General features: G+C 41.7%; 1 protein-coding gene across 1 annotated transcript in view; it reads right to left on the bottom strand.

Annotated features, from left to right (window-relative positions):
- Nucleotides 1-26,335, bottom strand: part of ARHGAP15 (Rho GTPase activating protein 15) — a 454,227-nt gene that overhangs the window by 343,955 nt on the left and 83,937 nt on the right. The window contains exon 7 of the mRNA XM_069985075.1: nucleotides 19,157-19,246. Coding sequence (XP_069841176.1) covers nucleotides 19,157-19,246 — 90 coding nt within the window. The remainder of the gene's footprint in view (nucleotides 1-19,156; nucleotides 19,247-26,335) is intronic.

Here is a 26,335-nt window from a genome sequence, read left to right as displayed (position 1 = left end):
GTGGTGAAGACATAATGCAAATGGCCCCCTAAATCGCTGCGGGGTACTAAACACAGGAGGCAGCCATTCTGCCAGTGGAAACAGATGGGTTCATGCTATAGTACCAACCCACAAGAAGGGCAGCTCCGGATGAAATTAGAGACTTAGCTTTCTTCTCTATGGGCAGAATTAACCTTTGAAAGTCTTGATGTCTCCACAATAATGGCCGACATGAGAGGGAGAATTGGCCAGAGGGTAGTGGCACCATTGTGTAATGGGAAGAAAGTGGGGGCAACAAACAACAACTTCTCCTGCCAAAGTGTAATGGTTTAATCAAACAGAATATCATAGTTTAGATAACCTCTGCTTCATATGGCCCAGTATATATATATATATATATATATATATATATATATATATATATAGTCTAATAGAACTTTCACTAATTATAGTGTCCAGTGATGACTGTGCCTTAAAATGGTTGACCATCTCAATTATTATTAATATTAATACTAGTTTTAAAGTGTCGGTGTTGTTTTAACTTCCAAAATCTAGTATATAGTAACAGTATATATGATATAAAGCAAGTTTTACATTACAATTTACATTATTATTATTTTTTTGTTTAGTTGGGAAACACAGACTAAATACAGGACGTCCAGTGGTTCCCAGGCCATCTGAGCGCTCCCTGAGAGAAGGCAGTCATGTGATTGATGGACACATTGAGCCGTGACTCTCTGTACTGGCCGGGACTTCCTGCGTTTAGTCTCTTTTTTTCCACCAGCACAAGACTAAAAAGTTTCAGGAGACTGGACCTGGATTTCAGATAAGTATAGCTTTGTTTTAAGAATGATAGCAACAACAAAAAAATTATAATTATAATTTATGTAAATTGCAAATATGCTTTCTCTGTCATTTATGATTGCAAGCTCTGTGTCTTTTTTTGTATATTTTCCACTTTATATTAAAGGGGTATTCCCACCAGGCACATTTCAGGGGGTGGCACGTCTGTGTATAGAGTTACCAGTCTGTACAGCACAGATCTGAGCCCTTTTTATACAGCGTGTGACCGAAAACAGAACAATAATAAAAGATTCCGAGGTTGATTTTCACCGTCACCTTCTAGATGTGACAGACGAGAAACAAAACGTCTATATTGTAATCCAAGAACGATATAGACGGGAACAACATGTTCTCTAACAGATCAATAACCAGAAATACAAGTGTCAGGTGTTTACAGGTACATCGGCTGGGAAGTCACAGATTTTGTCCCAATGCGCTGTTTACCTCACGACCACCCGAGAGGTGTTACATTTACGTAACCAGTGAGAAGCTCTGCAGGAAACATGTGAGCTGCTCCGCTCATAAGAGACCTGGAGGTTGTGCTTTATATAGTTACTTATAAAGGCTGTGGATAGAATTCTACAATGTTACAAATGGCTGAGGATCATATCACAAGTCTAAGTCAGAATGCTGATGTCCTGGGGTCAGGGGGGTCATGAGGGTCTTTTTATTGAGGTATACCTGATCAATAAGGGGTATACACGGAGCTGCCTCTGTAGAGGGATCACCTTAAATAAATGATTGACCATAAAGCCATGCCACAAAGGCTCTTTTATGTCAAACTAGACCTAGAAGTATTTAAATGCCATCAACAGATATGTTTATTATTATTATTATTATTATTATTATTATTATTATATCATTTTAAATAGAAGTGGTAACACCGCTTAACTCAAGACAAACAATGGGATTGGACAAAAAAACAGTTTTATCCTAGAATAGGCCTCTGATTCTCTGCCAGAGTGGAGCCTTTAAATGTATGCAATGTGCTGGTCAAAATCTAATATTTGGATTTGCTGCAAGAATTTTTTCAGTAATTTTGGCTCTGCTACATACATCCTTGAGGACTGAACGGTAGAAGAAGTAGGTCACATGACCTTCCACACAGGCTTCTGCTCGATGCTCCTAGAATTTCTGTAGAAGGAATCCCTAGGTCCAACTCTCTCTCCCCAGAGGGCTGGGGCAAATCGTTTCAGTGTAGTCCTGGCTTATCTAGGCGAAAGAACTGTAGTTCGATGATATAACTCTGGCCTTTTAGATGAACAAATATAAGTTTGTCTGAAGAAGCAAAAGAGTGCTGATTAGCAAGATCGGCGCTCACTGGCAGTGCCTTTATGCAGTACAACTAATTGAGCGACCAGCCCTCACAAATGATCCCTGTATCATTTGTGCGGTCATTGTAATTAGGGATGGTCCGAACCGTCTTGGTCTTGGTAATGATTTCCGCTGTCTCCCCGCTCCGTGGACCGGGCGGATCCAGCGGGAGGACCGCCTAGAAAACTGGGATACAGCCATAGCCATAGGCTGTATTCCAGTTTTCCCAGGTCCTCCCGCTGTATCCGCCCGCTCCACGGAGCGGGCAGACAGCGGGAATCTGATGCAGAGCGTTCGGGTTCATACAAACCCGAACCTCGGAGGGTTCAGACCATCCCTAATTGTAATTCATTGTTATCGGCTGCACATCCTCTGTTTACACATTGGCTGATCAGAGTTTCCGATTTTCCTGCTCCTTGGCTGATAGCTGACGCTTTTGCGGCCAATAATCGACCCGTGTAAGGGTACGTTTACACTTACCCTTACTGGAACCGCAGCGTATTTTCTGCTGTGGATCCGCAGCGGATCCGCAGCAGATTTCATATAAATAACTGAACACCGCATCAAATCTGCACCATCAAATCTGCTGCAGATCTGCTGCGGATCCTGTAGGTGTGAACGCACCCAAAAGAGCCCTTAGTTTAACAATTCCAGTAAATTTGCTACTCAGGCCAGGTCACAATAATTTACAATGAATCTCACAACTTGGTGTGGAGTACATACACACCCAAAAAGCAGCATCCAGTCTACTGTATGCTAAAAGGGTATCTACAAAATAACTTATTTTTCCCCTCCAAGATGGAGAGTATTGTCAGAAATAAATGATTGCCCTCCTGCATCTACTGGGACATCTGACTTCCATGCCAAAGACCTTTATTGGCCTACACTGTGCCATAGGGAATCGTAGGACAACTAGTCATGGGTAGAAAAAAAAAAAAAAGTCTTCTAAATAGTGATGAGAGAGTGTCTCGATGTTCGGTTCGGACCCTGAACACGAACATAAAAAAAAAAATGATTGTGATCGGTTCGTGTTTGCTGAACATTCACAAACAAATAATGAACGGATTTTATAAGTGTACGTTTCGGTCTAGAGTTACAAACATGCAAACAAATTATCAGGTGAAAAGCGTAAAATATGTAATAGTGGACCCCGCGCTAATATAGGCAATGATGTGCATACATGTATCACACAATACGCACGAGGAATGAGGCCGCAGTGAGACTTTTCTCCCTTTTGGTCTCTGAGAACTCGAATACATTGTGAAGATAATGGACAGGATGGACTATGATCTTCATCATGGCCCCATGCTGAATCCAAACACGCATTAAGAAAAATCGTTTAAAATTTTTAAGAAGTTTGAGGTGCGAAGGACTCGGGCCAGATCCAGCGCAAGTGGCCCGATCTAAACTAAAAGAGCCCACAGCAGCTCACTGAGATACGTGCAGAGATACGGCAGGACGGGTGATATGCTGGGAGCCTCATACTGGGATGTTCGCATGTTTGAAAATGATTGTGATCCGTGAAAACGAACAATTAGCATCATATTCGTAGGAACATAAGAATATTTACGGACATGTTTGCTCATCAATAATTCTAAATATTCACCACTGAATCAATCTATGAGGACCCCTCTCGGGAGAATCTAGAGTGCATTTCTAAAGTGTTTTTGTTTTTTCTAGAGACTCCATACACTTCCTTACCTAAAGGTTACCAATAGAGATGAGCGAATCGGGTTCGAGTCCATCCGAACCCGAACGTTTGGCATTTGATTAGCGGGGGCTGCTGAACTTGGATAAAGCTCTAAGGTTGTCTGGAAAACATGGATACAGCCAATGACTATATCCATGTTTTCCACATAGCCTTAGGGCTTTATTCAACTTCAGCAGCCACCGCTAATCAAATGCCAAACGTTCGGGTTCGGATCGACTCGAGCATACTCCAGGTTCGCTCATCTCTAGTTACAAACCATGGGATTGTAACTTCTTCTCTGAAGCCAAAACTCTGTACACCTGCCATTATTTAAAGCCTAATGGTGAGTTTACCCCGAGCGATAATTCGCCCAATCAAATGGTTAACAATTTCGAACGATGTGTTTTTTATAACAATCAGCGTTTAGATAAAAACGATATATCGTTTGAAAAAATCGTTATCGTTTTAAGATCGCTTAAGCCTATCTCACACATAGGGTAAATCTGTGAAAGACTGTTTACACTAAGCGATCTGTGAATTTTTAGCAAAAGACCAACAACAATTTGAGAACATGTTGAAAGATCACAATGAACGATTTCTCGCTCGTCGCTTGATCGTTCACTGTGTTTACACAAGCCGAATATCGCTCAAATGAGATCGTTATCGCGAAAATTTGAACGATAATTGTTCTGTGTAAACTCACCATAAAGTGCCCGCATAATGAATTCAGGATTTTCTCATTTTCTTGAGTAAAGTTTTTCTTTCTTTTCCAACTTTTGTTGGGTCCCACTTATTTGCCCCTCACAACAATCCAAGAACAGCAAGAGCAATCCAAGAAAGTGTTTAGCCAGAAAACCGCACCTGTCCGAATGAGCTTCACCCGGTGTAAGGATAGTGTGAGTTCATTGCAGATATAATGGCTGGGTTCACACTACGTATATTTCAGTCAGTATTGTGGTCCTCATATTGCAACCAAAACCAGGAGTGGATTGAAAACACAGAAAGGATCTGTTCACACAATGTTGTAATTGAGTGGATGGCCGCCATATAACGGTAAAGAAATGCCATTATTTCAATACAACAGTCGCTGTTTTTAAATAACAGCAAATTTTTGATAAATCTCCCCCATGGTGTAAAGTGAAACTGGCTTAGTTGCCCCTAGCAACCAATAAGATTCCATCTTTCATTTTCCAAAAAAATCTGTGAGGAATGAAAAGTGGAATCTGATTGGTTGCTAGTGGCAACTGAGCCAGTTCTACTTTACACCAGTTTCATATATCTCCCCCATTGTGGACTCAGCTGAGCTGCTGTAAATGTTCTTTAACATCACAGGCCTTGCACCCAGACACCATGACCATAGAGTACCCCGGGGTCAAGGACCACAGTCATATGTGCAAATACTCACTAACAAAAACTGGTGAGACCATCAGGAAGCTGCTCAGATTCCAGCTAAGGCCTGCATACTACTGTGATACTATAGACTCTACCTGGATGACTACTACTCCTGCCTGGCCCAACACTACAACTCTCGTCGTTGAATCCTTACTACACGTAAATGCTGGTTATTAAAACCCCATTCATTTGCATTGTACTGTACCTCGATGCAGAATTTCAGGGCAACTTAAATTTCGCAACCAATTTGCCATGCGTGAATCCCCCTAATAGTTTCAAGCAATAATCACCTGCATGGAACTTTGAGTCTGTCTGGTTAACCTGTGAACAGCTGAAGTTAAATGAGGCATAGGGCCGGCAAGAGAACATCATACACAGGTAATGTGTGCAAGAGGATTGTTTTATGCCACATAATTGCCTCCTAAATTAAGTTTATTGTCCTTAACTAACCAGATTATTTCCAGTGAGATGAGACATCACTGTCAGAGACGTGTTACATTTATACTTCAATATTCTATGCACCGCAGAGCAAAGAATCACAAACAAAGAGATAGGAGGGAAATTAGCATCAAAAACAGGTCGGATTCAATCTAAAATACTGCAAACTGCAGATTGACTGATTTCATTTGTGCCTCCGTGAGCAACGTAAGGCTATACCTGTATTTATATCAGGCGACCAGCCGGCCGTGTAATTCATAATTATTATAAATCAGATTTAGATGAGGAATTCCATGCTGTGATATTGGAGGCCGAATGCAGAAACCCAATGTAGAAGAGTAATCATAGAAGGACAATGGCTGAGGGTGGATTGTTTCTCTTGCGTGTTGTCAATGGTGTCTTACTGCACAGAGAAATATACTGAAGTCAGCTGCAAAGTTTAGATTGAGGGTCAGTAACCTTACACAGCAACCCGCCCTATTTCTACTATTATCAGCCATACTACCCCTTGGGTGCTGGTCACAGTACTCACCCAAGTGCCAGGAATACTGACCACCCCCCAAAATGCTGGACCCCTAAGTGTCAGCCATACTACTCCCCAAATGTTGGCCACAGTACCCACCCAAGTACCAGCCACACTATCCTGCCCCCAAGTGATGGACAAGGTACCCATAAGAGACAGTTATACTACCTGCCAAGTACTGGCCAAAGTACACACCCAAGTGCCAGCCACACTGCCCCCAAAATGATGGTCAAAGTACCCCTAAGTGACAGCCATACTACCCCCAAGTGATGGTCAAAGTACCCCTAAGTGACAGCCATACTACCCCCAAGTGATGGTCAAAGTACCCCTAAGTGGCAGCCATACTACCCCCAAGTGATGGTTAAAGTACCCCTAAGTGGCAGCCATACTACCCCCAAGTGATGGTCAAAGTACCCCTAAGTGACAGCCATACTACCCCTAAGTGATGGTCAAAGTACCCCTGATGACAGCCATACTACCCCCAAGTGATGGTCAAAGTACCCCTAAGTGACAGCCATACTACCCCCAAGTGATGGTCAAAGTACCCCTAAGTGACAGCCATATTACTCCCAAATGCTGCCCACAGTACCACTGTTGTGACAGCCATACTACTTTCCAAATACTGGCCACAGTTCCTACCGATGTGTCAGTCATACTATCCCCCCACCACCACCACCTCCCCTCAAGTGCTAGAAAAAGAACCCCTAAGTTACAACCATTTTACTCTGACTGGCCACAGTCCCCACCCAAGTGCCAGTTACTCACTGTAGCTTCCATATTCTTCAATGCTTAGGTATAGTATGCAGTGGTGCATGCTTTGCCTAAATATTACCTTCTATTAAAGGGGACCTGTCACCACTGCTGATTGTTTCTTTCCTGGTCTAGAATCAAAATGTATTTTAGACACATCCACTTGGGGATCTTGACCCAGTAGAACCTATTCTGCAGTCTCTTCCTTCACCTATGATACAGATGATGCATTATGGCATGCAGATTATAGTGGAACTGTTCCTGTGGCTTCTTGACTATTGCAAAACTGTGACCCTCCAGTATCCCGGGACAGCATTCATTATGATGCATGTTTTTGAAATTTTAAGGTGTATTCCTGTGACCAACTTATATTTATTTATTTATTTTTTACATTTTTACATTGCATGGCAGCAGTATGGGGTTCCTGTACTAGGAGCGGCAGGGCTGCACAGGCCCCAGTCCCAAAACATTTGCATATCTCTAACACTGCTGCATGAAGCTACTGAGCCTGTGTCACTAGTGCTGAAGCCGCAGCACAGTGTAGTAGAGCGAGGAGATATAACTGTCAATCACTTACAGTAACTCGATCTGTAACTGTGCCAGAACCAGGGCTTGGCCAGCCCTGCAGTTCCCAACATAGCCATTAGTGGAAGCAGAGGGGCAGTGTCGCTTCTTAGGGCCCTATTCTACCGGACGATTATCGTTTGCATAATCATTAACGATTAACAATCTTTTCAACGTTAACGACGTTTTTCTTCACTATTTATTCGCTATTGCGTTCGTATCTATTGCGAACAACCGAACGATGTCTTATTCAATGCAAACAATTTGCGAACGTTTTGCGAACGAGCAACGATAAAAATAGGTCCAGGTCTTATAAAGCAATCAACGATTTCTCGTTCGGTCGTTAATTGTTAACTGCATTTCAACCGAACGATTATCGTTTAGATTCAAACGATTTAACGATAATCTGAACGATAATCGTCCGGTGGAATAGGGCCCTTACTCCTGCAACTCAGTGTAAGGTTATATTCACACAACATACAATTTATGAAAAGAATGGCTGTTTTTAAACAAAACAGCCGTTCTTGTCCTAGAAAAATATGTTGCATTAAGGGTCAATGCAAACAACGGCCACTGACCACACAATGTATTGAATAACCACCGTTGATTAGTATGGCCGTGGAAATAATTGACATGTTTATGATTTCCAGCCGTTGTGCATTGAAATCAATGCAATTTTCAGGGCAACAACGGCCATTGTTCATACAATGTGTGAACATAGCCTAAAAACGTAAAAAAAAAAAAATTTACTCATTCCTTAATAAAGTTATATAACTGAAAGAAATGTAGATAAAATAATGTTTGTTCTTTGGAATATGCCTTTAAAAGTAGAAAAAAGACAGAATCTAATGCTGGCTGAAAACCTCGACTAAAATTATGAGATAGAATATAGTTAGATTTAATGGCAGAATAGATTTTTTACATTGATGAGCATTCGATTATTTTCTGGAAACAAATTTTTTTCGAGAGTTTTTCAATCATTATCTCGCTATCCACAAGATGGTAGCAGTGTGCAAAGAGCTGCCACCTCGCCGAGCGAGCATGAGCCCAATGCAAACAGCAGCAAAGCCTCCTCCTGGTAACATAATGAGATGTAATAGGTGGAGGAGGCGAGCAGCAGCAGAGGGCTGCAGAGTCAGGTATCTTCTGCTGTCTATCCTGGATTTTCCCAGTAGTGACAGTGCCTGATATTTATTTGGCTCGGCTCATCTCTCGGCTGCCATCCTTGACAAAATTGCCTCATATGCACATTAAGCATTAACTGCAGTTGTGCTCTATTTCCTGAAACAAAGAACTTGCCTGTGGCTCAAAATAAATATTTTTATTTCAGATGGACAAACAACATCTGCGGTTTCTGCGCGCGCCGCTGTCACTGTCAAAAGCTAAATGATTCGGATAATTTTACAAAAGGCACGTGTTCCGCTGCACGTGTACATACGAGGGCAGCCTGAGCTCTCCGCTCTGGTCTTAGAGGTTTTATAGGTCACTAAGATTCAGAAACTTTACTTATTGATTTATTTTTTGCATTCTATGAAGCATTAGTATGGATTTATTAGCTATATGGTACAGTATATAGTATTAGGAACATGCAAAATAGGTACCAGAACTAGGGATGGTCCGAACCGAGTTCGGTTCGGGTTCGTACGAACCCGAACCCTTGGTAATGATTCCTGCTGTCTGCCCGCTCCGTGGAGAGGGTGGATACAGCGGGAGGACCACCTGGAAAACTGGGATACAGCCATAGCCATAGGCTGTATCCCAGTTTTCCAGGCGGTCCTCCCGCTGTATCCACCCGCTGCACGGAGCGGGCAGACAGCGGGAATCTGATGGTTCGGACCATCCCTAACCAGAACCAATGCTACAGTGAATCTCAGCGTCACATTCACCTGCTGGAGGAGCACCATAATATTGCTTAGAGGGGAAGAGCAACATTGTTGATGTTTTTTTTTTTCTTTAAATCAGCTTTTATTTTCTACTTTACTGCTACATGGACATAGGAAAACAGGGGCTTAGCTAGGAATCTTGGGGCCGCATAGCAAAAGACTGTACGGGACTCTATGACAAACACACATACTCACCTGGCCCGGTGCAGTCCTCTGGGGTTCCTTTGATTTTTTTAGTTGGCTGGCACATAAGTGATGTAACCTGTGTGCCGGGCCATTTGGAGAACGAACGCTGGGGAAACGTGTCGGGCCAGGTGAGTATGTGTGTGGGGGGCTCTTGTGGCTGAAGGTGCAATACTGCCTCTGGCCACAAGGGGGGCAGGCAGGACAGGAGGCCAATGGCTTGTTGCTCTGTCAGTCAGAGTTCTGCAGCATTTAAATTTGAACGATCATCACAAACGCTCACAGTTAAAGGGCCAGGGGCCTCAAGGTCCATTTAGTGCACAGGCCCCGTGGCAGTGGAATAGTCTGCGTATATGGTAGCAACATCATTGTAGGAAAAAATGGGCTTCTATGAGAAAGTTTTCTAAAAATGCCCTATGACCTGTGCATAGGGAGGAGGTGGAGGAAAGGAGCTGTGAATGATTAGAGCCCATCTTATCTATAGAATAGTGTCATTTTTTATTGTAATCTTGCCTACGATGACAGAGAAGAGATTGCTGAAAAGTGATCTTTACAGAATAGGAAGCGTGCAAACTGAAAACCGAAAAATAACAGGATATGTTGTAATATAAATAGTAAAATGGAAAATTAGAAATAAAAAAAACACCCAAAATTCTGCGGCTAAGACCACACTGCATTTTTGCTATCCGTTTAACGTAACCATTTTAAGGATAATAACAGACGCAAAAATGTATGCAGTTGTATGCCATCAGGATCCGTTTTTCAGTGATTTGCATAAAAAAGATGAATTGAAACAGATGACTATGTTTTTCTTTACATTAAAAGTAAACATTTAAAAAAGGTATCCTTTAAATGGAAGCAATAACACGGTGTGTTCCTAGCCTTATTTAACGGAAAAAAAAGGACTATCATTAAGACAGGTCCTCAACATCAGGTTAGTAAGGGTTAAAGTGGCAAGCATAGTTACTACATAGTGCCATACATTTATTAGTGGCTATGTCTGATATTGCAGCTCATTCACGTCAATAAGACAGAGCTGCAATACCACAAGCACCATTACCACTTTAAGTGAGACTTTAAAGCAAATGTACCACTAGGTTTTTCACATGAACAGACCGGCACCGGCAAGAGGATGCCGGTGGAACAGTCCTTTGTTGAACAGCCTCCCAGTTCTCAAACACAGCGTCTGGTCTATTCCTGCCCGCTGGCCCCCAGTGTGATGATCTCCCCTCTGTGATGCGGCTCCATTGATTCTAAATGAGCCGCTTCACAGACGGGAGGGGGTTTAGTCACACTGGGGGCCAGCGGTCCACCCCCCCAGTGCTTCATGCTCGGTTGTTGCTTGGGAATAGACCAGCAGTTCAAAAAAAGGACCGTGCTATAGGCATCCCCATGCCAGTGTCAGTCTGTTCATGTAAAAAACACAACGCGATGTACCTAGTGGTCCATTCGCTTTAAGCCCTACCACCATGCCCAATAATAGACCATGCATTTTATGAGCTGGAGAGCCCCTTTAGTAGTCACACATTAGAAATACAGAACTCTCTCCAAACTGATGTCAATAGTGTTGTTGCGTATCAATCCTTATAGAAGAAATAATACCTATTATAAAAGAATAGTAACAAAAATGCTCATCAATTCCCAGGAAGCTCACTGACTTCATATTCTCCTATCTAGTCCGATCATTGAGAAGGTAGGAAGTCCCATACCCCGGCAGCAAAGCTTTACAGCAAACACTAACCTCCGCCATGATAAATCATCCCTTAGTGGTGCAATGAGTAAAGTGTGCCATCCATTACCGCTCATTAATGGCTATTCAGCGGGTGAGCGTAACTGACAGTAATGGCTGCCACTTCATGGAGAACATACCATAACATTTCCTTAAAGCTTGATTTATACCGTGCGATTTACAATCTGAGGAGAGAAATGGGTAATCCTATGGAAATGAAGGATTCAAGGAGGTTAACAAGACTATAGGAGATGGCGGAGTAATGTACATTATATTAAATAAGTGAATATCATAACCTTCCGTATGTCATGGCTGGGATTGATGTCATTCCTCCCTGTGACTGCTGGAGTTGACTGAGAAAAGAGCGCCACTCTTTTCATGTTTTGCAGCTTGGCTTTATTTCCTTAAAGGGGTTATCCAGTGGTAGGAAAGCATGGACGCTTTCTTCCAGAGACAACACAACCCTTGGTGGTTTGCAATTAAGCTCCATTCACATCAATGGAACGGCAAATGATGGATGTTGCAAAACCCCATCCAAACTCGAGAAAAGAGTAGTGCTTTCTCTGAAAGAAAGTGGGCAAGTTTCTTTAACGCTGGATAATCCCTTTAAACTGCCATACTATCCAAAGCTAAAAGACAAGAGTGGCACTACTTATGGAAATGCTGGGGAAACAGTTTTATTGGCTACCTAGCAGAAAGTGTTCCACACATGAAACAAATGGACATACTAGGTCAATGCTCGATAAGCACCTCATGGGGTAATGGTGGCCATACACCATTTTCTCGTTTTTTGTCAGCATACCGCCGGAGTTCCAATGTGTCTTGCAGAAACCTATTACCTTTTTTTAAAATGTTTGTATAAGTAGACAGGAAGTAGAGTGATCAGCACCCAGTCTTATGCGTTCAAGCCCTCTCAAATAATTGTTTGTTGAGCTCAAAGGTTATAGCCCCTGGATAGCGGGGTGTCCATAACAAAGAAAAGCAACAGGATTCCTTCAGCTCACATAAAATCTTGAATTTTATTGTAGAAATTTCATTAAAAAGAAATAGCCGACGCGTTTCGAGCCAACCTGGCTCTTAGTCATGGCATCTATACATCACATATATAGAAACAGACCCAGTGTTAATACCAATCACAATACATAGACAAGGTTAAAAAACATTAAATTGTATATTTTGTTTAAACATCCCTTCAAAGAACAAAATATTAAAAGATTAGAATGAAAAAGTGTAATAGGGGAACCAGGCGCCATCTTATCCCCAGTTATATTATAGAATTTTTTATACTTTGAGCTATGGGTTAAGAGACGCCTAACAATACCTAATGCGCTCACTCCATGTGCCATATTGGAAAGTGGCCAGTATATAAGGTAAAAAGCACACAACAAAGTAAGACCATCTGACATATACCTCCAAAGAAAGACTACGATGTATCCCACTCTATGGACATATAGAAAGATGTGTTTCTTGCTCCTAGAAGATGAACCATGAGAAAGCTTCACTGATGCAACTCTCCATTCATAGACATCATTGGAGCTCTCCTAGAAAAGAGATCTGTACTCACTTCCTGTTCTCCCTGCAGAGGGGTAGTGATGCTGACAGCCATTCGGCACACATTTTGCATTAAAAATATACATCATGTGGCTGTCAGCAGTAGCGCCACTCTGCAGAGAACGCAAGATTGGAGGAAGAAGGCATCTCCGCTTTGAAATGCTCTTGGGATGGTGTCCATAAACTCAAAGGAGCCTACCAAGGCATCTGCTACATGAATACCTATAGATATCCTACTTTGGCATCATCACCCTTAGGCTCTGTTCGCACAGAGTAAAACTAGCTGAATCCCGCCAGCCTCCGTGTCATAATGGGAGTCTATAAGAGGCTTGGGCATCTCCTCTCTCCACGCTGAAGAATGGACATGTTCATGACGCGGGCAGAGGAGGTGTGCAAGCCTCCCATAGGCTCCCATTATGACAAAGAGGCCAGTTTTACTCCATGTGAATGGAGACTTGGGCTAACATGGTATCTGCTTAGTGCATATGTTTTTTTTATAGATCCATTAAATGGGAATGGTACAGTCCTTGACACTAGTCTAGATTTTTTTTAGATATATTAAGCCAACTGGAAGCCAAAAGGATACTCTATAGCAGGGGTGTCAAACTCAGGCCCTCCAGCTGTTGCAAAACTACAATTCCCATCATGCCTGGACAGCCAAAGCTAAAGCTTTATGGATAAAAGAAACGTATACTAAAGCTAAAGCTTTGGCTGTCCAGGCATGATGGGAATTGTAGTTTTATAACAGCTGGAGAGCCTGAGTTTGACATCTGTACTCTATAGAGATGTTTTGTATGTATGTCACAAGTAGAAATGAGCACAACTCGAGTCTGCTCGTTCAGCATTTGATTACCAGTGGCTGAAGAAGTTGGATGCAGCCCTAGGGAGTCCAGGAAAACATTGATACAGTCTATGGCCTATGGCTGTATCCATGTTTTTCCCGGACTATGTTCAAATGCCAAACTATTGGACTCAAGCATGCTCAAGTTGCGTTCATCTCTGGTCATAAGCCTTCTCAAAATAGACGCTAAATGTGTCACAAGTGGAATGTGAACCCAACCTAAGTGACGCAACGCTGGAACGGGGGTCTCTGCCGCCACTTCATGATGCCTTCAGATCTCAGCGAGAAAACTTTCCTGGCCAAACCAATTTTACATGTAGAGATTATGAAGCACACGGCACAGCTCATAATCCCAGCTATAATTATTCTAATTAGTAACAAACATGTTACAGATACAAGAAAAAAAGGACAAGAAAAAGCAAACCGGGGGATAAAACAGATAAAACAAGGGAAAAACATTGTTTTATGTCAATTAATATGATGTGTTACATTTAACCGACATGGAAACAACAAATATCTCCCTTCAAGGTACAAGTTCATTATGCCAAGATTGCTTGTTGGAGGACCTTGAGCACTTTCTTACCACGGGCCAAATGTACAATAAGGTCAGATACAATGCAGGGATCTTCCCTGGTGACCTGTCAAATATATTGAATTCAGAAAGGCAAACAGCTGAGACAAGACCAAGTAGGCAAATAAAAAAAAAATAAAAAAAAGAATCTATTGTAAGGAAGTTGATGTGCAGCAGCCATGGCTTTGTAGGGCTTAGGAAGCATGAAAGATTGAGCATCTAGGTTATTTTATGCTAATCAGGTCACAGATGCTTCAATGGCTGTATTAAGGACGGACACAGAGGTTTTCTTCGATGGTCTTTGGCTACACTTAATTGCATGCAGAGCGTATTATGGAAGATCAGGCCCTTTTCATTTAAAGGAGAGGGCTGGGGGGGAGGAAAAAAAAATATTTTGGGCCGGGGTCGGGGGAACATAAAAAAGAGGTTATATTTACCTGTCCTGGTGCCTGCACAGCACTGTGTCCTACTCCTGGACTTCTGGCAGCTGTCTTCTCAGCTCCCCTCCAGCTATGTCACGAGAGAGAAGATGACACCTGGCGGGGTATGGGAGCCCGGTCATGTGGCACACCATGGGGACAGATAAGCTATGCGTCTTTTTTATTCCCCACCCCTAACCGTAATGATTTCTGCCACCACCACCACCACCGGACTTCTCCTTAAATGTTTCATCAGGTTCTATAGCTCCTATACAAGAGCAGTAGATCGGTCCCTTGTATAGTAGATCATCACACAGAATGTGAAGCTGGTTTGAAGGTGGCAGTGGCTCATTCTAACATACCTGCCTGGTTCGTAAGGTTGTCCATTTCTGCCCTAAAGATTATTTTTTATGTAGAAAAATGATTTGGGTGTTTTAGCCATCAATTAGTCATGAGTAGAATCAGGGCATTTCCTTGAAATTTATTTTGGGTCTGATTTCATAGAATAGGTGATAGGACATTTTGATATTTGAGGGTGCCTCGATTCCCCTGAACAGTCATAATGAGTGTGGAGTGGACTTGCCGAACTGTTTGGGTTCTCTTAACCTGAACACTTGGTATTTGATTTAACATTTAAAAATAATTAATATATCAATTGACAAGTGACATTTTTTTCCTATTTTAGCATGCACCATAGGTGACTACATCCAAACTGGCGTAACTATAAATGGCTGGACCCCATAGCAAACACCACCTCTCTGTCCCTCCTCCTAGTCCTCTTCATCATTAGGAATGCCCCAGGCAGGATTTCTCCTATTCATCACTTGTCTAAACACTGCACAGGTGGGCAATGCCTTGGGCATTCCTAATGATGAAGAGGGTGGGTAGGAGGGACGGAGGGGTGTCACAGGCCTAGGGCACAGACACTCTAGGCCACGCCATTTTGACACAGGGCTGCAAGTTTAAAAGTTGTTTTTTAGGAAAATAACTGCATCACCTGCCAAACGGACCCCAGGACAAATCTTGGATTAAAAGCAGCTATCTGACAGTAAGGGTAGTACTGCTCTCCTGCCTGGCCAATCAGTGGCTGCGGCAGGGCAACACACTGATTGGCCAGGCGGGAGAGCAGTACGCTGGGACCCCGTGCAGCGAGGACAGGTAATGTATACAGAGCGGGAGCCTGGTGGCAACAGAAGGGGTTAAGCGGCCGTAGCGGTCGCTGTGTGTATGTAGTGAAAGTGATCTGCCAGGACCTAGCCGACTCGCAGCTTTATTAACGCTGCAAGTCGGTACGTGTGACGCTACCCTAAAAGCGTTTTTGTTTTTTTTGGGGGGGGGGGTACAGAGTCACTTTAAGCATGTGGGGTGTAAGCCAGCATCCGTGTCTTCCTAATATACAGGTGACCACCTTGTAAGAGTTTTGTTTGCATTCCCAGCCTGCATCGGTCTCCTCCACCACTAGACTATGGAAGTCCAATAAAACATGGCACAATAGGATTAGGTAGATAGAAAATTCTGTATGCTTCCATATAATATGGATAGATAGTAAGGTCCGACAGATATCAATGGCTGCCATGTACATCTCAGAGCCATAATACCCTGATGAAGTCTAACTGTGCCTAATGACAAAGTCAGCTCTGTTACATCCCTATAAGATTTAACAAAAAAAAAAAGGATTTGATTTCTTCTCGCTTTCCGAAGAGGTAATCACAGGACAACAACAATCTCATCTGCCGAGCGCCGTTCCTTAACGCGCCGGTCTTATTTCGTTATTACCACCATTTCTGTGTAAATGACAGTTAGGATTATTTAAGATTATATTGTAATCCTTTTAATCCTCAGCGCCTTAAATTTCAGTCTAAACACCAAAGTGCACTTAGCAAAAATGTTTCAAGCTATGCGATCTTCCCATAAATCGTCCCTTCAGCACCGCCCGTGATGGAAAGCCCTAACCTTACTTGACGGCACCAAACAGACTCGTAATTGCGTTTAAAGGGAAAGTAATTGTTCCCCGTGTCTATTTTTCACTCCCTTGTTCTCGGCTTCACCTTACCGTTTCGCGGCCGCCTGCTAATTTAAACAGAAAATAATAAGCAATACATTCTCGCTATTATTAAACCAACAACTCCATGGACCCTAATACATAATAGCGGCCTAAGCACCTGCACACTGTCTCATTATATGGCTATAATTAATATCTCCCCATCCGATATAATGGATTTTAAATGTAAACATTGCTAACAGGTATAATTTCGTCTCTTATCCAAATTATTCAGTGGTCATTTTCCATATACAATCAATAATTCATGGTCTTAAATTGAAAACTCAGGCTAATTTCAACAACGGAAATTTTTACTGACATTTCTAAGAGAACACATCAGCCGGGCTAATTATTGCCTCGTTTCACTGTGTGGCCTTTCATTATACCGGAGGTAATGAAAAAATAAAAATAAATAAATAAAATACAATGCTTCACTTCCATATTATATCTCCATGGACCAGGAGAAGGGCAATGTTCTCTGTTCTCTTTGACCTTCCAGTACTTGGGATCATCAAAGGGTTATTTGTTTCTTTGCATATTGTATAATATTATAATAATACACAAGACGCGACCAGAAAATAACAATGATGAGCCAATTAAGCTAAGACTGCAATTATTTAGCATTGACATACACTTAAAGGGGGTGGGCCCATCTGGAGGGCTCTTGCCGATGATGAGTTGATTGTTGCAGATCTGTCAGCTGTATGTTTCTGCTGCAGTGGCCACTACAGGACATATGTGGTATTGCATGCTGATCATTTAAACGAAAAGATGACACGGAAGGGTCTAGGCCAGCGATGGGGAACCTTTGGCCCTCATGGCTGGAAAGCCAAAGCTTTAGCATAGTTTTGCAATAGCTGGAGGGCTGAAGGTTCCCCGTCCTTGTTCTAGGTCTATACAATGAGAACAGCTTATTTTGCCATTTTCAACAATGGCTTATAGAGAAAGGGCCCAAGTGGCAGATCCCTTCTTTATGAAGTCCAAATGCCCTTACAGGGGTATATTAGCACGATTAAAAAATAAATATATAAACTATTACTTGAAGATGGCAACATTGGTATCATATAAATTCATATGTATTGTCATGGCATACTGTTTCTCTTTGAAGATACAGAAGTGCAGACTTATAGGATATTAATTCTCTGCTACAAATTCTGGGAAGGAGGATATAAAGTAGCTGTAGTAGTGGCATCTTCCTAAGGTTTCTCACTGCTTCTCACCTTAAGAAGCCTTAGAACATGACTTATTGAAATGCTATTAAAGGAGTTATTCAGGCTTAGAAAAACATGGCCACTTTCCTCCAGAAGCAGCACATCTCCTCTTCTCAGTTTGGGTTTTGCAGCTCAGTTTCATTGAATTGTAATACCGCACACAACCTGAGGACAGGTGTGATGCTGTTTTTGCAAGAAAGTCAATGTGCTTTTTCTAAACATGGATCCCTTTAAGTATAAAGTGTGTATCATAGAATGTAGGGATGGTCCGAACCTGCCGAGGTTTGGGTTCGTATGAACCCGAATGCTGAGCATCAGATTCCCACTGTCTGCCCGCTCCGTGGAGCGGGTGGATAGAGCGGGAGGACCGCCTGGAAAACTGGGATACAGTCTATGGCTATGGCTGTATCCCAGTTTTCCAGGCGGTCCTCCCACTGTATCCACCCTCTCCACGGAGCGGGCAGACTGCTGGAATCATTACCGAGGGTTTGGGTTCGTAAGAACCCGAACCCTCGGTTTGGACCATCCCTAATAGAATGCACATATTCAGTAAGTTATTCACAGCACAATTCCTTCAACCTCTCAATTTTTAAAAAACAAAAACAGGATACAAAGCAGAGGAAAGTAATTAAAAGGGTTATCCAGCATTAGAAAAACATGGCCACTTTCTTTCAGAGACAGCACCGCTCTTGTCTCCAGTTTGCGTGCTGGTTTTGTAACTTAGTTCCATTGAAATGAAAGCTGTTTAAGTGCAAACTGCACCAAATCTGGAGACAAGAGCAGTGCTGTCTCTGGAAGAAAGTGGCCATGTTTTTCTAAGGCTGGATAACCCCTTTAAGGAGGCTTGGATATTGATAGTAGTATAGGCCACCAATATCCAATGGGTGGGGTGCAACTTCTAAACCCTTCACCCATTATCTGATTGAAGGACCTGTGGAATTAGGGATGTGAAGCTGCAGAGATTTGCAGAGAGTCTGGCCCCTGACCGGTCTGTCAGTCAGCCAGGTCGTGATGTCGGCAGAGAAGATGATCTCCGAGAGTGGGCGGGGTTCCTGGAGCAGGGATCCGGCGCTGGAGAGGCACGGGGATAGATGAGCAGTGATGCTTATTATGTGAGCCCCCCCCCCCCCCCCCAATCACTGCTGTTTCAAAAAATCTTCTTCTCTTCTCCTCTAATGCCAAAATACCAAAATATATCAAGGAATCTTAAATTCTTAAGAAAATCTGGTCTTACCTGGAAGACGTTTTTCCGACTGGATTTCTCATTCATCCACTCGATCTGAGCTCCACGTAAATCTATGTATTCTGATTTAGTGCCCGATTTCTACAAACATTAAAGATCTTGTTACTTTGTTTCTTATACTTTTATAATTGTTAATAATCTAAACTTGTGGGAATTAAAACAAAGAAACAAACAAAAAAAAAAAACACTTAGTCAGTGACCTCAGAATAGAGATAAAAATCCTCCTGTGCTCACTTACGCCCCCTGCTGAGAAATTCCCTGTTGACAAGAGGAGCGGGGGAGGGGGGTGGAGTCTATTTCTGGCGCAGAAAATTAGTTGTCACTTCTCAAGTCATAGGACTGAGAAACTGAGTAGAAATTCTTTGCGGTGATACTATACCCTACGGCCACTACTATGGCATTATAGACAATATTACTAAACAATAAAAGGAAGTTATGTGCTTGGCTAAATTTGCTTTTATTGTATATTTTATATCATTGACATTAATTATTCATATTACATACATGTTTTAATTGTACAATTTTTTTAAATGAATTATTCATATTATGTACGTTTTATTGCATACATGTTTATAATATACATGTTTTATGTGGACCGTATTTCAATAAAGATCAATTATTAAAAATAGGTATTTAATGCACAAATTCAAAAAAGCTTAAACAAATTAGAAAAGTTTTATTCCTAATTACACATTTAATTGAATAACATGTTCTTAAAACTTCCCTTCCTCTACTAGGCACACTTTCTCCAATAAATGTCCGCTATACCTCAGTGTTGGATTGGAGTTTTCTAGAACACAGGAGAGAAAATTATTGTTCCTTTAATGTCCATTTATTAAAGAAGCACTCCGTGTTTTGTTTTTCTGACGCCACAATATTTCCATGTTCAACACCATTCAGGTCCCGATGGCACCGCCGTGATCTCTCCTGAGACTACATCGAATCTATAGCACTTTTGAAGTCCCTGTCTCCTATGCATCTCTATGAAAGCTCTCTGTGCATAGATATACATATAAGGCTGAGTTCACACTATATTTTTGCAATCCGTTTTTTTTTTTTTTGCAAAAAAAACAGATGGAAAAAACGGATGCGTGTCTGCATCAGTTTTGATTAGTTTTTCCATTAAATTGTATTGTAAAAAAAAAAAAAAAAAAGAAAAACAGATCAAAATGTATTCATTTTTTTTTAACGGACACAAAAATGAGGTTGACTACATTTTTGTGTACGTAAAAAAAATGGTTCTGTTTGATCCATATTTTATAATGGAATTCAATGGAAAAACGGATCAAAACTGATGCCTACACATGCATCCATTTTTCACCCGTTGTTTGCAAAAACGGATGAAAAAAACGTAGTGTAAACCCAGCCTAAGGCTATGTTAACACAACGTATATTTTCATAAAATCTATTTCAATAATTTTATTATGAGAATATACGTTGCATTGCTGTCTATGGGATTCCGTCCGGGATGATCTTTTCAGAGACCGGTGTGTGTGTGTGTGTGTGGGGGAGGGGTTATCAGCTTTCTGGGTGTGGTTTTTGCAGCCCAGTTCCATTGATGTGATGGAGCTAAGCTGTAATACCACACATAACCTAGGAACAGAGGTAGCGCTGTTTTTGCAAAAATGTAGCTGTGTTTTGTTTACTCTGGGATAACCCCTTTAAAGGGACACAATGCCACCTTTCCTACTTGTCTATGCTTCTCCTAGCTCCAGATTAAAACTTTTACAAATGATCCTAGTTTTAAATCATAGCACCCGGACAGGACACTTAATCTCCCAGAATGCATTGCACTTCAGAGCCAACTTCTGGGTACCCGCCCTTGTCTTATAGTATCTGCCCACCACTGGCTCCATCTGCTTTTCCTTTGTTCAATAAATACAGTATCTATTCATGTACATAGATAGACTGGAGAGATGAAACAACAGGGTCTCCTTTCCCCTATACTACTCAGGAGAAGGCTGTTGTTTTGCCACCGTTGGCCATGCGATCACTGTGTGATGTCAGTGGTGGGCGGGGTTACAGATGAGGTGTTACAGCTTGCCTGGCAACAGAAGAGACAGGCATCATGTGATCTCTGTCTCAGAAGGGAGGGAGAGGATAGAGGAGTGGAGACAGAGTGGACCAGGAAGTGAGGATTTCTGCAGCCTAAGAGTCAGGATTTGCTGCAGACAAATGGCCCAATTCATGTAATAGAAACCTATAGCAAACAAGCTGAGATTATGGCTAGGGACTGAACAGGGTTAAATCTTTCTGGAGTTCCCCTTAACGATTAGCACAGCTGACCTCTCTAGCTTCCACTATACCGTATATCTATAAAGCTTACAAGAAGATTTTTTTTATTTTTTATGATTTGTTGCCAGTCTCCAATTCCTTACAGATTTTCTGAATCCATCAGAAAGTTCCCTTCACTTACAATCATTATAAATAAAAGTCTACAAATCTCCTCCAACGAGAGCAGAACGTGGAAACATTTAACAAGAGAAATCGCTATCCAAATATAATTCTGAACAAACAAATGTTTGCATGCAGGAATACTCAATCACGGATGAACGTTGCAGGAAGAAGACAGATATTGGCACAGAAGGAACAGGAATATTATTTTGGAGACTGCTCCCGTGAGCTCTAATGAAGCTTTTCTTGTCCTATTGTCATTGTACAACAGCTAATAGATACAATGCCAAGAAACAGCACATTACACCCAGTGACCTTAAAAGAAGGATGTATAGAATAATCAAGCTTAGCTTAGTTAGGCTTAACTTGGCCCAATTGTTATCTTATCTTGTTTTCTGCTTGTCTGGATAAGTATATGTCTTTATTAAAGTTTGTAAAGTTAACTTTTTGGGACCCATAAACTACATGTCATACCATAGTTGTTAGAGAAATATCCTAGCATGTTTGCACACAGTTCCTATAAAGTCTTACTTGTTTCCTTGATTACGGGTTACAAATAAATTTTGTGTAGTCTGTTCTTGTAGTCATATTCTATGTTTTCTACCCCCAAATTTTATCTAATATAAAATCAGTAGGATGGAAACATGACTGTAGGATCAGACTACACAGGGTATGTTTGTAGTCTGTTACCATGGAGACACATCCATCTGTAATGGAGCTTGAAAAACAAAACAATAACAGATTTTAACAGACACTATTTGCAAAAATGCTTATTGGGGCAATAACACTATTAATTGCAACACAGTATATAACATTTAAATTGTCATTAATTATAACAAGGAAATTGTCATTTCTTTCATACTGTCCAAATCATAAGCTGGTGGATGCTCCCTGCCTCTACAGCCTCGACCAATAGCCAAACAGAGAACAAACTCTCAATCTAGGCTGGTTAGGTCTGCCCCACTAACTTGTAGCTCAGGGAGCATGAGAATATTGACAGGTTCACCTTAAAGTTTTATAATGCTAGGCCTTTCTATGTTATATTTTAGTTACATTAAAATTAAATAAAAACAAATGCCTCAGCATGTATTTACCATGGTGCCCTGCCGCGATTAGGCACTGTGAGACAGTGCAGAGGATTGGGGAGGAGTATTTATTTTAAATTTTTAGACCAGCCTAAGCCCATGCACACATGCAATTTATTTTCTTAGAAAACCCCTTTAAGGGGTGGTGATGCTGTTTTGTTTTTGTTGTTTGTTTCTTTTTTATGCTGCAGATTTCCACTACAGATCTCTTTGTGTAATACCCTCTCATTGCCATCTAGAGAGATTATGTTTTTAATCACTAGAATCATTAACGACCTGCGAAGATTATGTTTACTTCATCCGTACATTAAAAAGTACTAAAGTTTATTTTCTTTCCTTTTTTTAGGAAACCTGTCAAATTAGTGTTAGATCTAGGCCTTGAATGGAATGCCTGCCCTGCCCCAAGGCATAAAGCGTTTTTATCATGAATAGACCAGCGCCTGTGCCGCGGTCCTTTTTTTGAACCACGGCCTGGTTCTCGCAGACGGCGCCTGAACCACTGGAGGCGGGACGGCTGCTGCCAGTAGAGCAAAGTCAACGGAGCTACGTCATAGAGGTGCAGGGAATTCCTCCCACTGGGGATGAGACGGGCCGTCTCCAGTGCTTCAGGCTAGGCCGCTGCTCAGTAATAGACTGGCGCAGTGCGTCTATTTATGGTAAAAACAGAAAAACGATGTACCGCTGGTACATTTGCTTTAAAGAATAAAGATGTCTGCCATAGCCACACCTACTAATTGTTTTTTTTTTTTTTTATAAACCTGCATTGTTTTTTTAGACTTCATAGCAGTCATAAGATAATTTGGCTCTCGTTGAGACCCTGAAAGCCCCCTCCATGGTGCACAGCCATTTATCATTCACTCCATTTCAAAAGGTGGGACCAGAGTTGGGATTTTGCCAGTAGCGAACACACAGACACTTCCTCCCTTACTCTTCTAGCCAACTCCTCTCTACTATGCCATGACATAAATCAGGAGAAAAGGCACTAGACAGAACAGGCTGACGTGTAGGTAAAGGTGCAACTAATGTGCTTACTTTGCAATGTGCTACGTGAGCAGAAAGAGAATGAGATGAGAGGGGACGGGACAAGGGAGTGATCTACAGTAAGTGTACTAAAACAGCTAAACAATTGTTTTAGTGCAGTTTTGAATTTTCGGATATTCGATAAAAAATGAATCTATCGAATAGTGCAATTCTCAATCAAATAGCTGCTCGATAGAGTGATGCTCACTCATCTCTAATAGCTCTGTCTATCTATTTAGATTATAGATTGTCAGAGAGAAATAAAACAACAGTGTCTCCTTTCCCCTATACTACTCTGTTGCTCCCCGCCTTCCTTGTGATCACTGTGTGATGTCAGTTGTGGGCGGAGTTACAGATGAGCTGTTACAGCTTTCCTGGCAACAGAAGAGACAGAGATCATGTGACTTCTGTCTCAGAAGGGAGGGTGAGGGCAGAGGGATGGAGACAAAATGGACCAGGAAGTGAGGATTTTAAGCAGCTTCAGAGTCAGAATGTGCTACAAACGGACCAATTCATGTAATAGAAACAAATTACACACAAGCTTAGATTATGGCTGGGGATTGAGAAGGCATACATCTTTCTTAACCAGAGTTTCTCTTTAAAGAAGCAGTTCACTTTTCATTTTTTTCGCCCCCCCGGGTAGCCGCTGTCAAGTATACTTACAGAAGATGATCGGTGTCCCGTTCCCGTCGGTCAGTTCCGTCCCGCGGTGCCGTTCTCATCGGGCGCGCGCTCACTTCCGCCGGCGCTGTGACTCCTCTTCTCTCCCTTGTCATTTGAACGCCGGAAGTCACGCGCTTCCATAGAGAATGCATGGAAGCGAGTGACTTCCAGCGTATAATCACTGGGCAGAGAAGAGGACTCGCAGCAGCCGGCGGAAGTGAGCGCGCGCCCGATGTGAACGGCACCGCGGGACGGAACTGACCGACGGGAACGGGACACCGATCATCTTCTGTAAGTATACATGACAGCGGCTACCCGGGGGGGCGGAAAAAATAAAAAGTGAACTGCTTCTTTAAGTACCCCAAAAATGCAAAGTAAAGCAAACATAAAAAATTTGTACATTAAAAAAAACTATTTAAAAAAAAATAAAAAATAAAAAAAAAAATATATATATATATATATATATATATATATATATATATATATATAATGTGGTTGATTTGCTCTAAATGAAATAAATTACTGAATTTTTTTTTTTTCCTCGATAAAGTTTTCCCTTTACATAACCTACTCAAAAACGGTCAGAATCAGTTTATTCCCATCTGGAGAGGCAGCCTGATGTTCATTTCCACTGACTTTGCTTTGTGACAGCGAGTCGTCCTCTCCTCGCTCGAGTCAGTGACAAATAAAAAATATCACTTTCTTTTCTGCTTTGTTTTTCATATTTTCTTCATTTATTAGAAAGAGATACGTTATGACAGATACTCTTGGCAGCGAGGACTAAACTGATCTTTGTCACCTGCCAAAAGAGGAAATGGCTTATTCTAAGTGACTCCAGCTTGAAAATCACCTTCTCGGGCAGCCATCATTCCAATAAGGTATGGCAGGTCTCATCCAGCCTTGGGTATCCTTCACAATGGGGCTCTGTCAAACGCGTTTCTCTATGTCCCTGCACTATCATCCTCTCATTGACTTGTTCTCCCTTTAATGCCACACAGAGGTTTGTAAACTTTCACAGCATTATATCTAAGGCTATAAGAATACATGCCAGATTTGTCTCAACAACTTATCTGTCACATCTCGGAAAACGAAGATCAATGCTCTCTCCTCGGGCACAATACAAAAAAAAGTACAAAGAGGAATCTGCTGTAAATGCTTGCTCCTACAGTTGTGTTAGATGCGGTAGATGGAATGGTGAAGGCTACGGCTATGGGAAGGAAGGGGGAGGGGGTCAGATTTGATATTTAATTTGCCTTCTGCCCTAATTATGCCATTAATGTATCTTTGGTGAATGTTATCTGGACATCATTTGCGCAGGCAACTATGACTGTTGTGTTGCAACTTTATGCTAAGGCTAGGTTCACACTGTGTTTTCAGCATCCGTTTAACGGATCCGTCTTTTTTAACGGTCAAAAAAGTAGTGTCAACAGTACTTTATTGTGCGTAAAAAAAATCCGTTTGGATCCGTTTTTCTATTATAATGGAAGTCAATGGAAAAACGGATCAAAAACGGATGCACACAAATGCATCCGTTTTTTGCAATCCATTTTTTGCATAAAACGGATCCATTAAACGGATGCTGAAAACGCAGTGTGAACCTAGCCTAATTGTTGTGGTTGTGTAACTATGGTGGTTGGAACCTTATGGCGGTCTGACACTCCCGACACTCATTGGGTTCCTGTCCATGACTAGTGATGAGCTAACATGTTCACATGTTTATACGGACATGACTCTTATTGTTCGTGTTCGCTGATCTTGAACAATTTTTTTCGATGATCAGAATTGCTTTAACGGTCATTTTCAAACACGCCAACGTTTATCTCGAGATGTGCCCAACCGAAATGTACGCAACGGCGCAATTTACGCTTTGCACCTGATAATCTGTATGTATGTAGGTAATTCTAGACCAAAACGTACACAATTTTCGATTTGCACCGATAATTTCTACACATGTTCGCAGACCGAAGCATATGCTTCTATTGTACGTTCATTATTTGTTTGCGAATGT

Source organism: Dendropsophus ebraccatus, chromosome 9, assembly GCF_027789765.1.
Source record: "Dendropsophus ebraccatus isolate aDenEbr1 chromosome 9, aDenEbr1.pat, whole genome shotgun sequence".
NCBI classification, from domain to species: Eukaryota; Metazoa; Chordata; class Amphibia; order Anura; family Hylidae; genus Dendropsophus; species Dendropsophus ebraccatus.
This window is presented reverse-complemented; position numbering and strand designations above follow the sequence as displayed.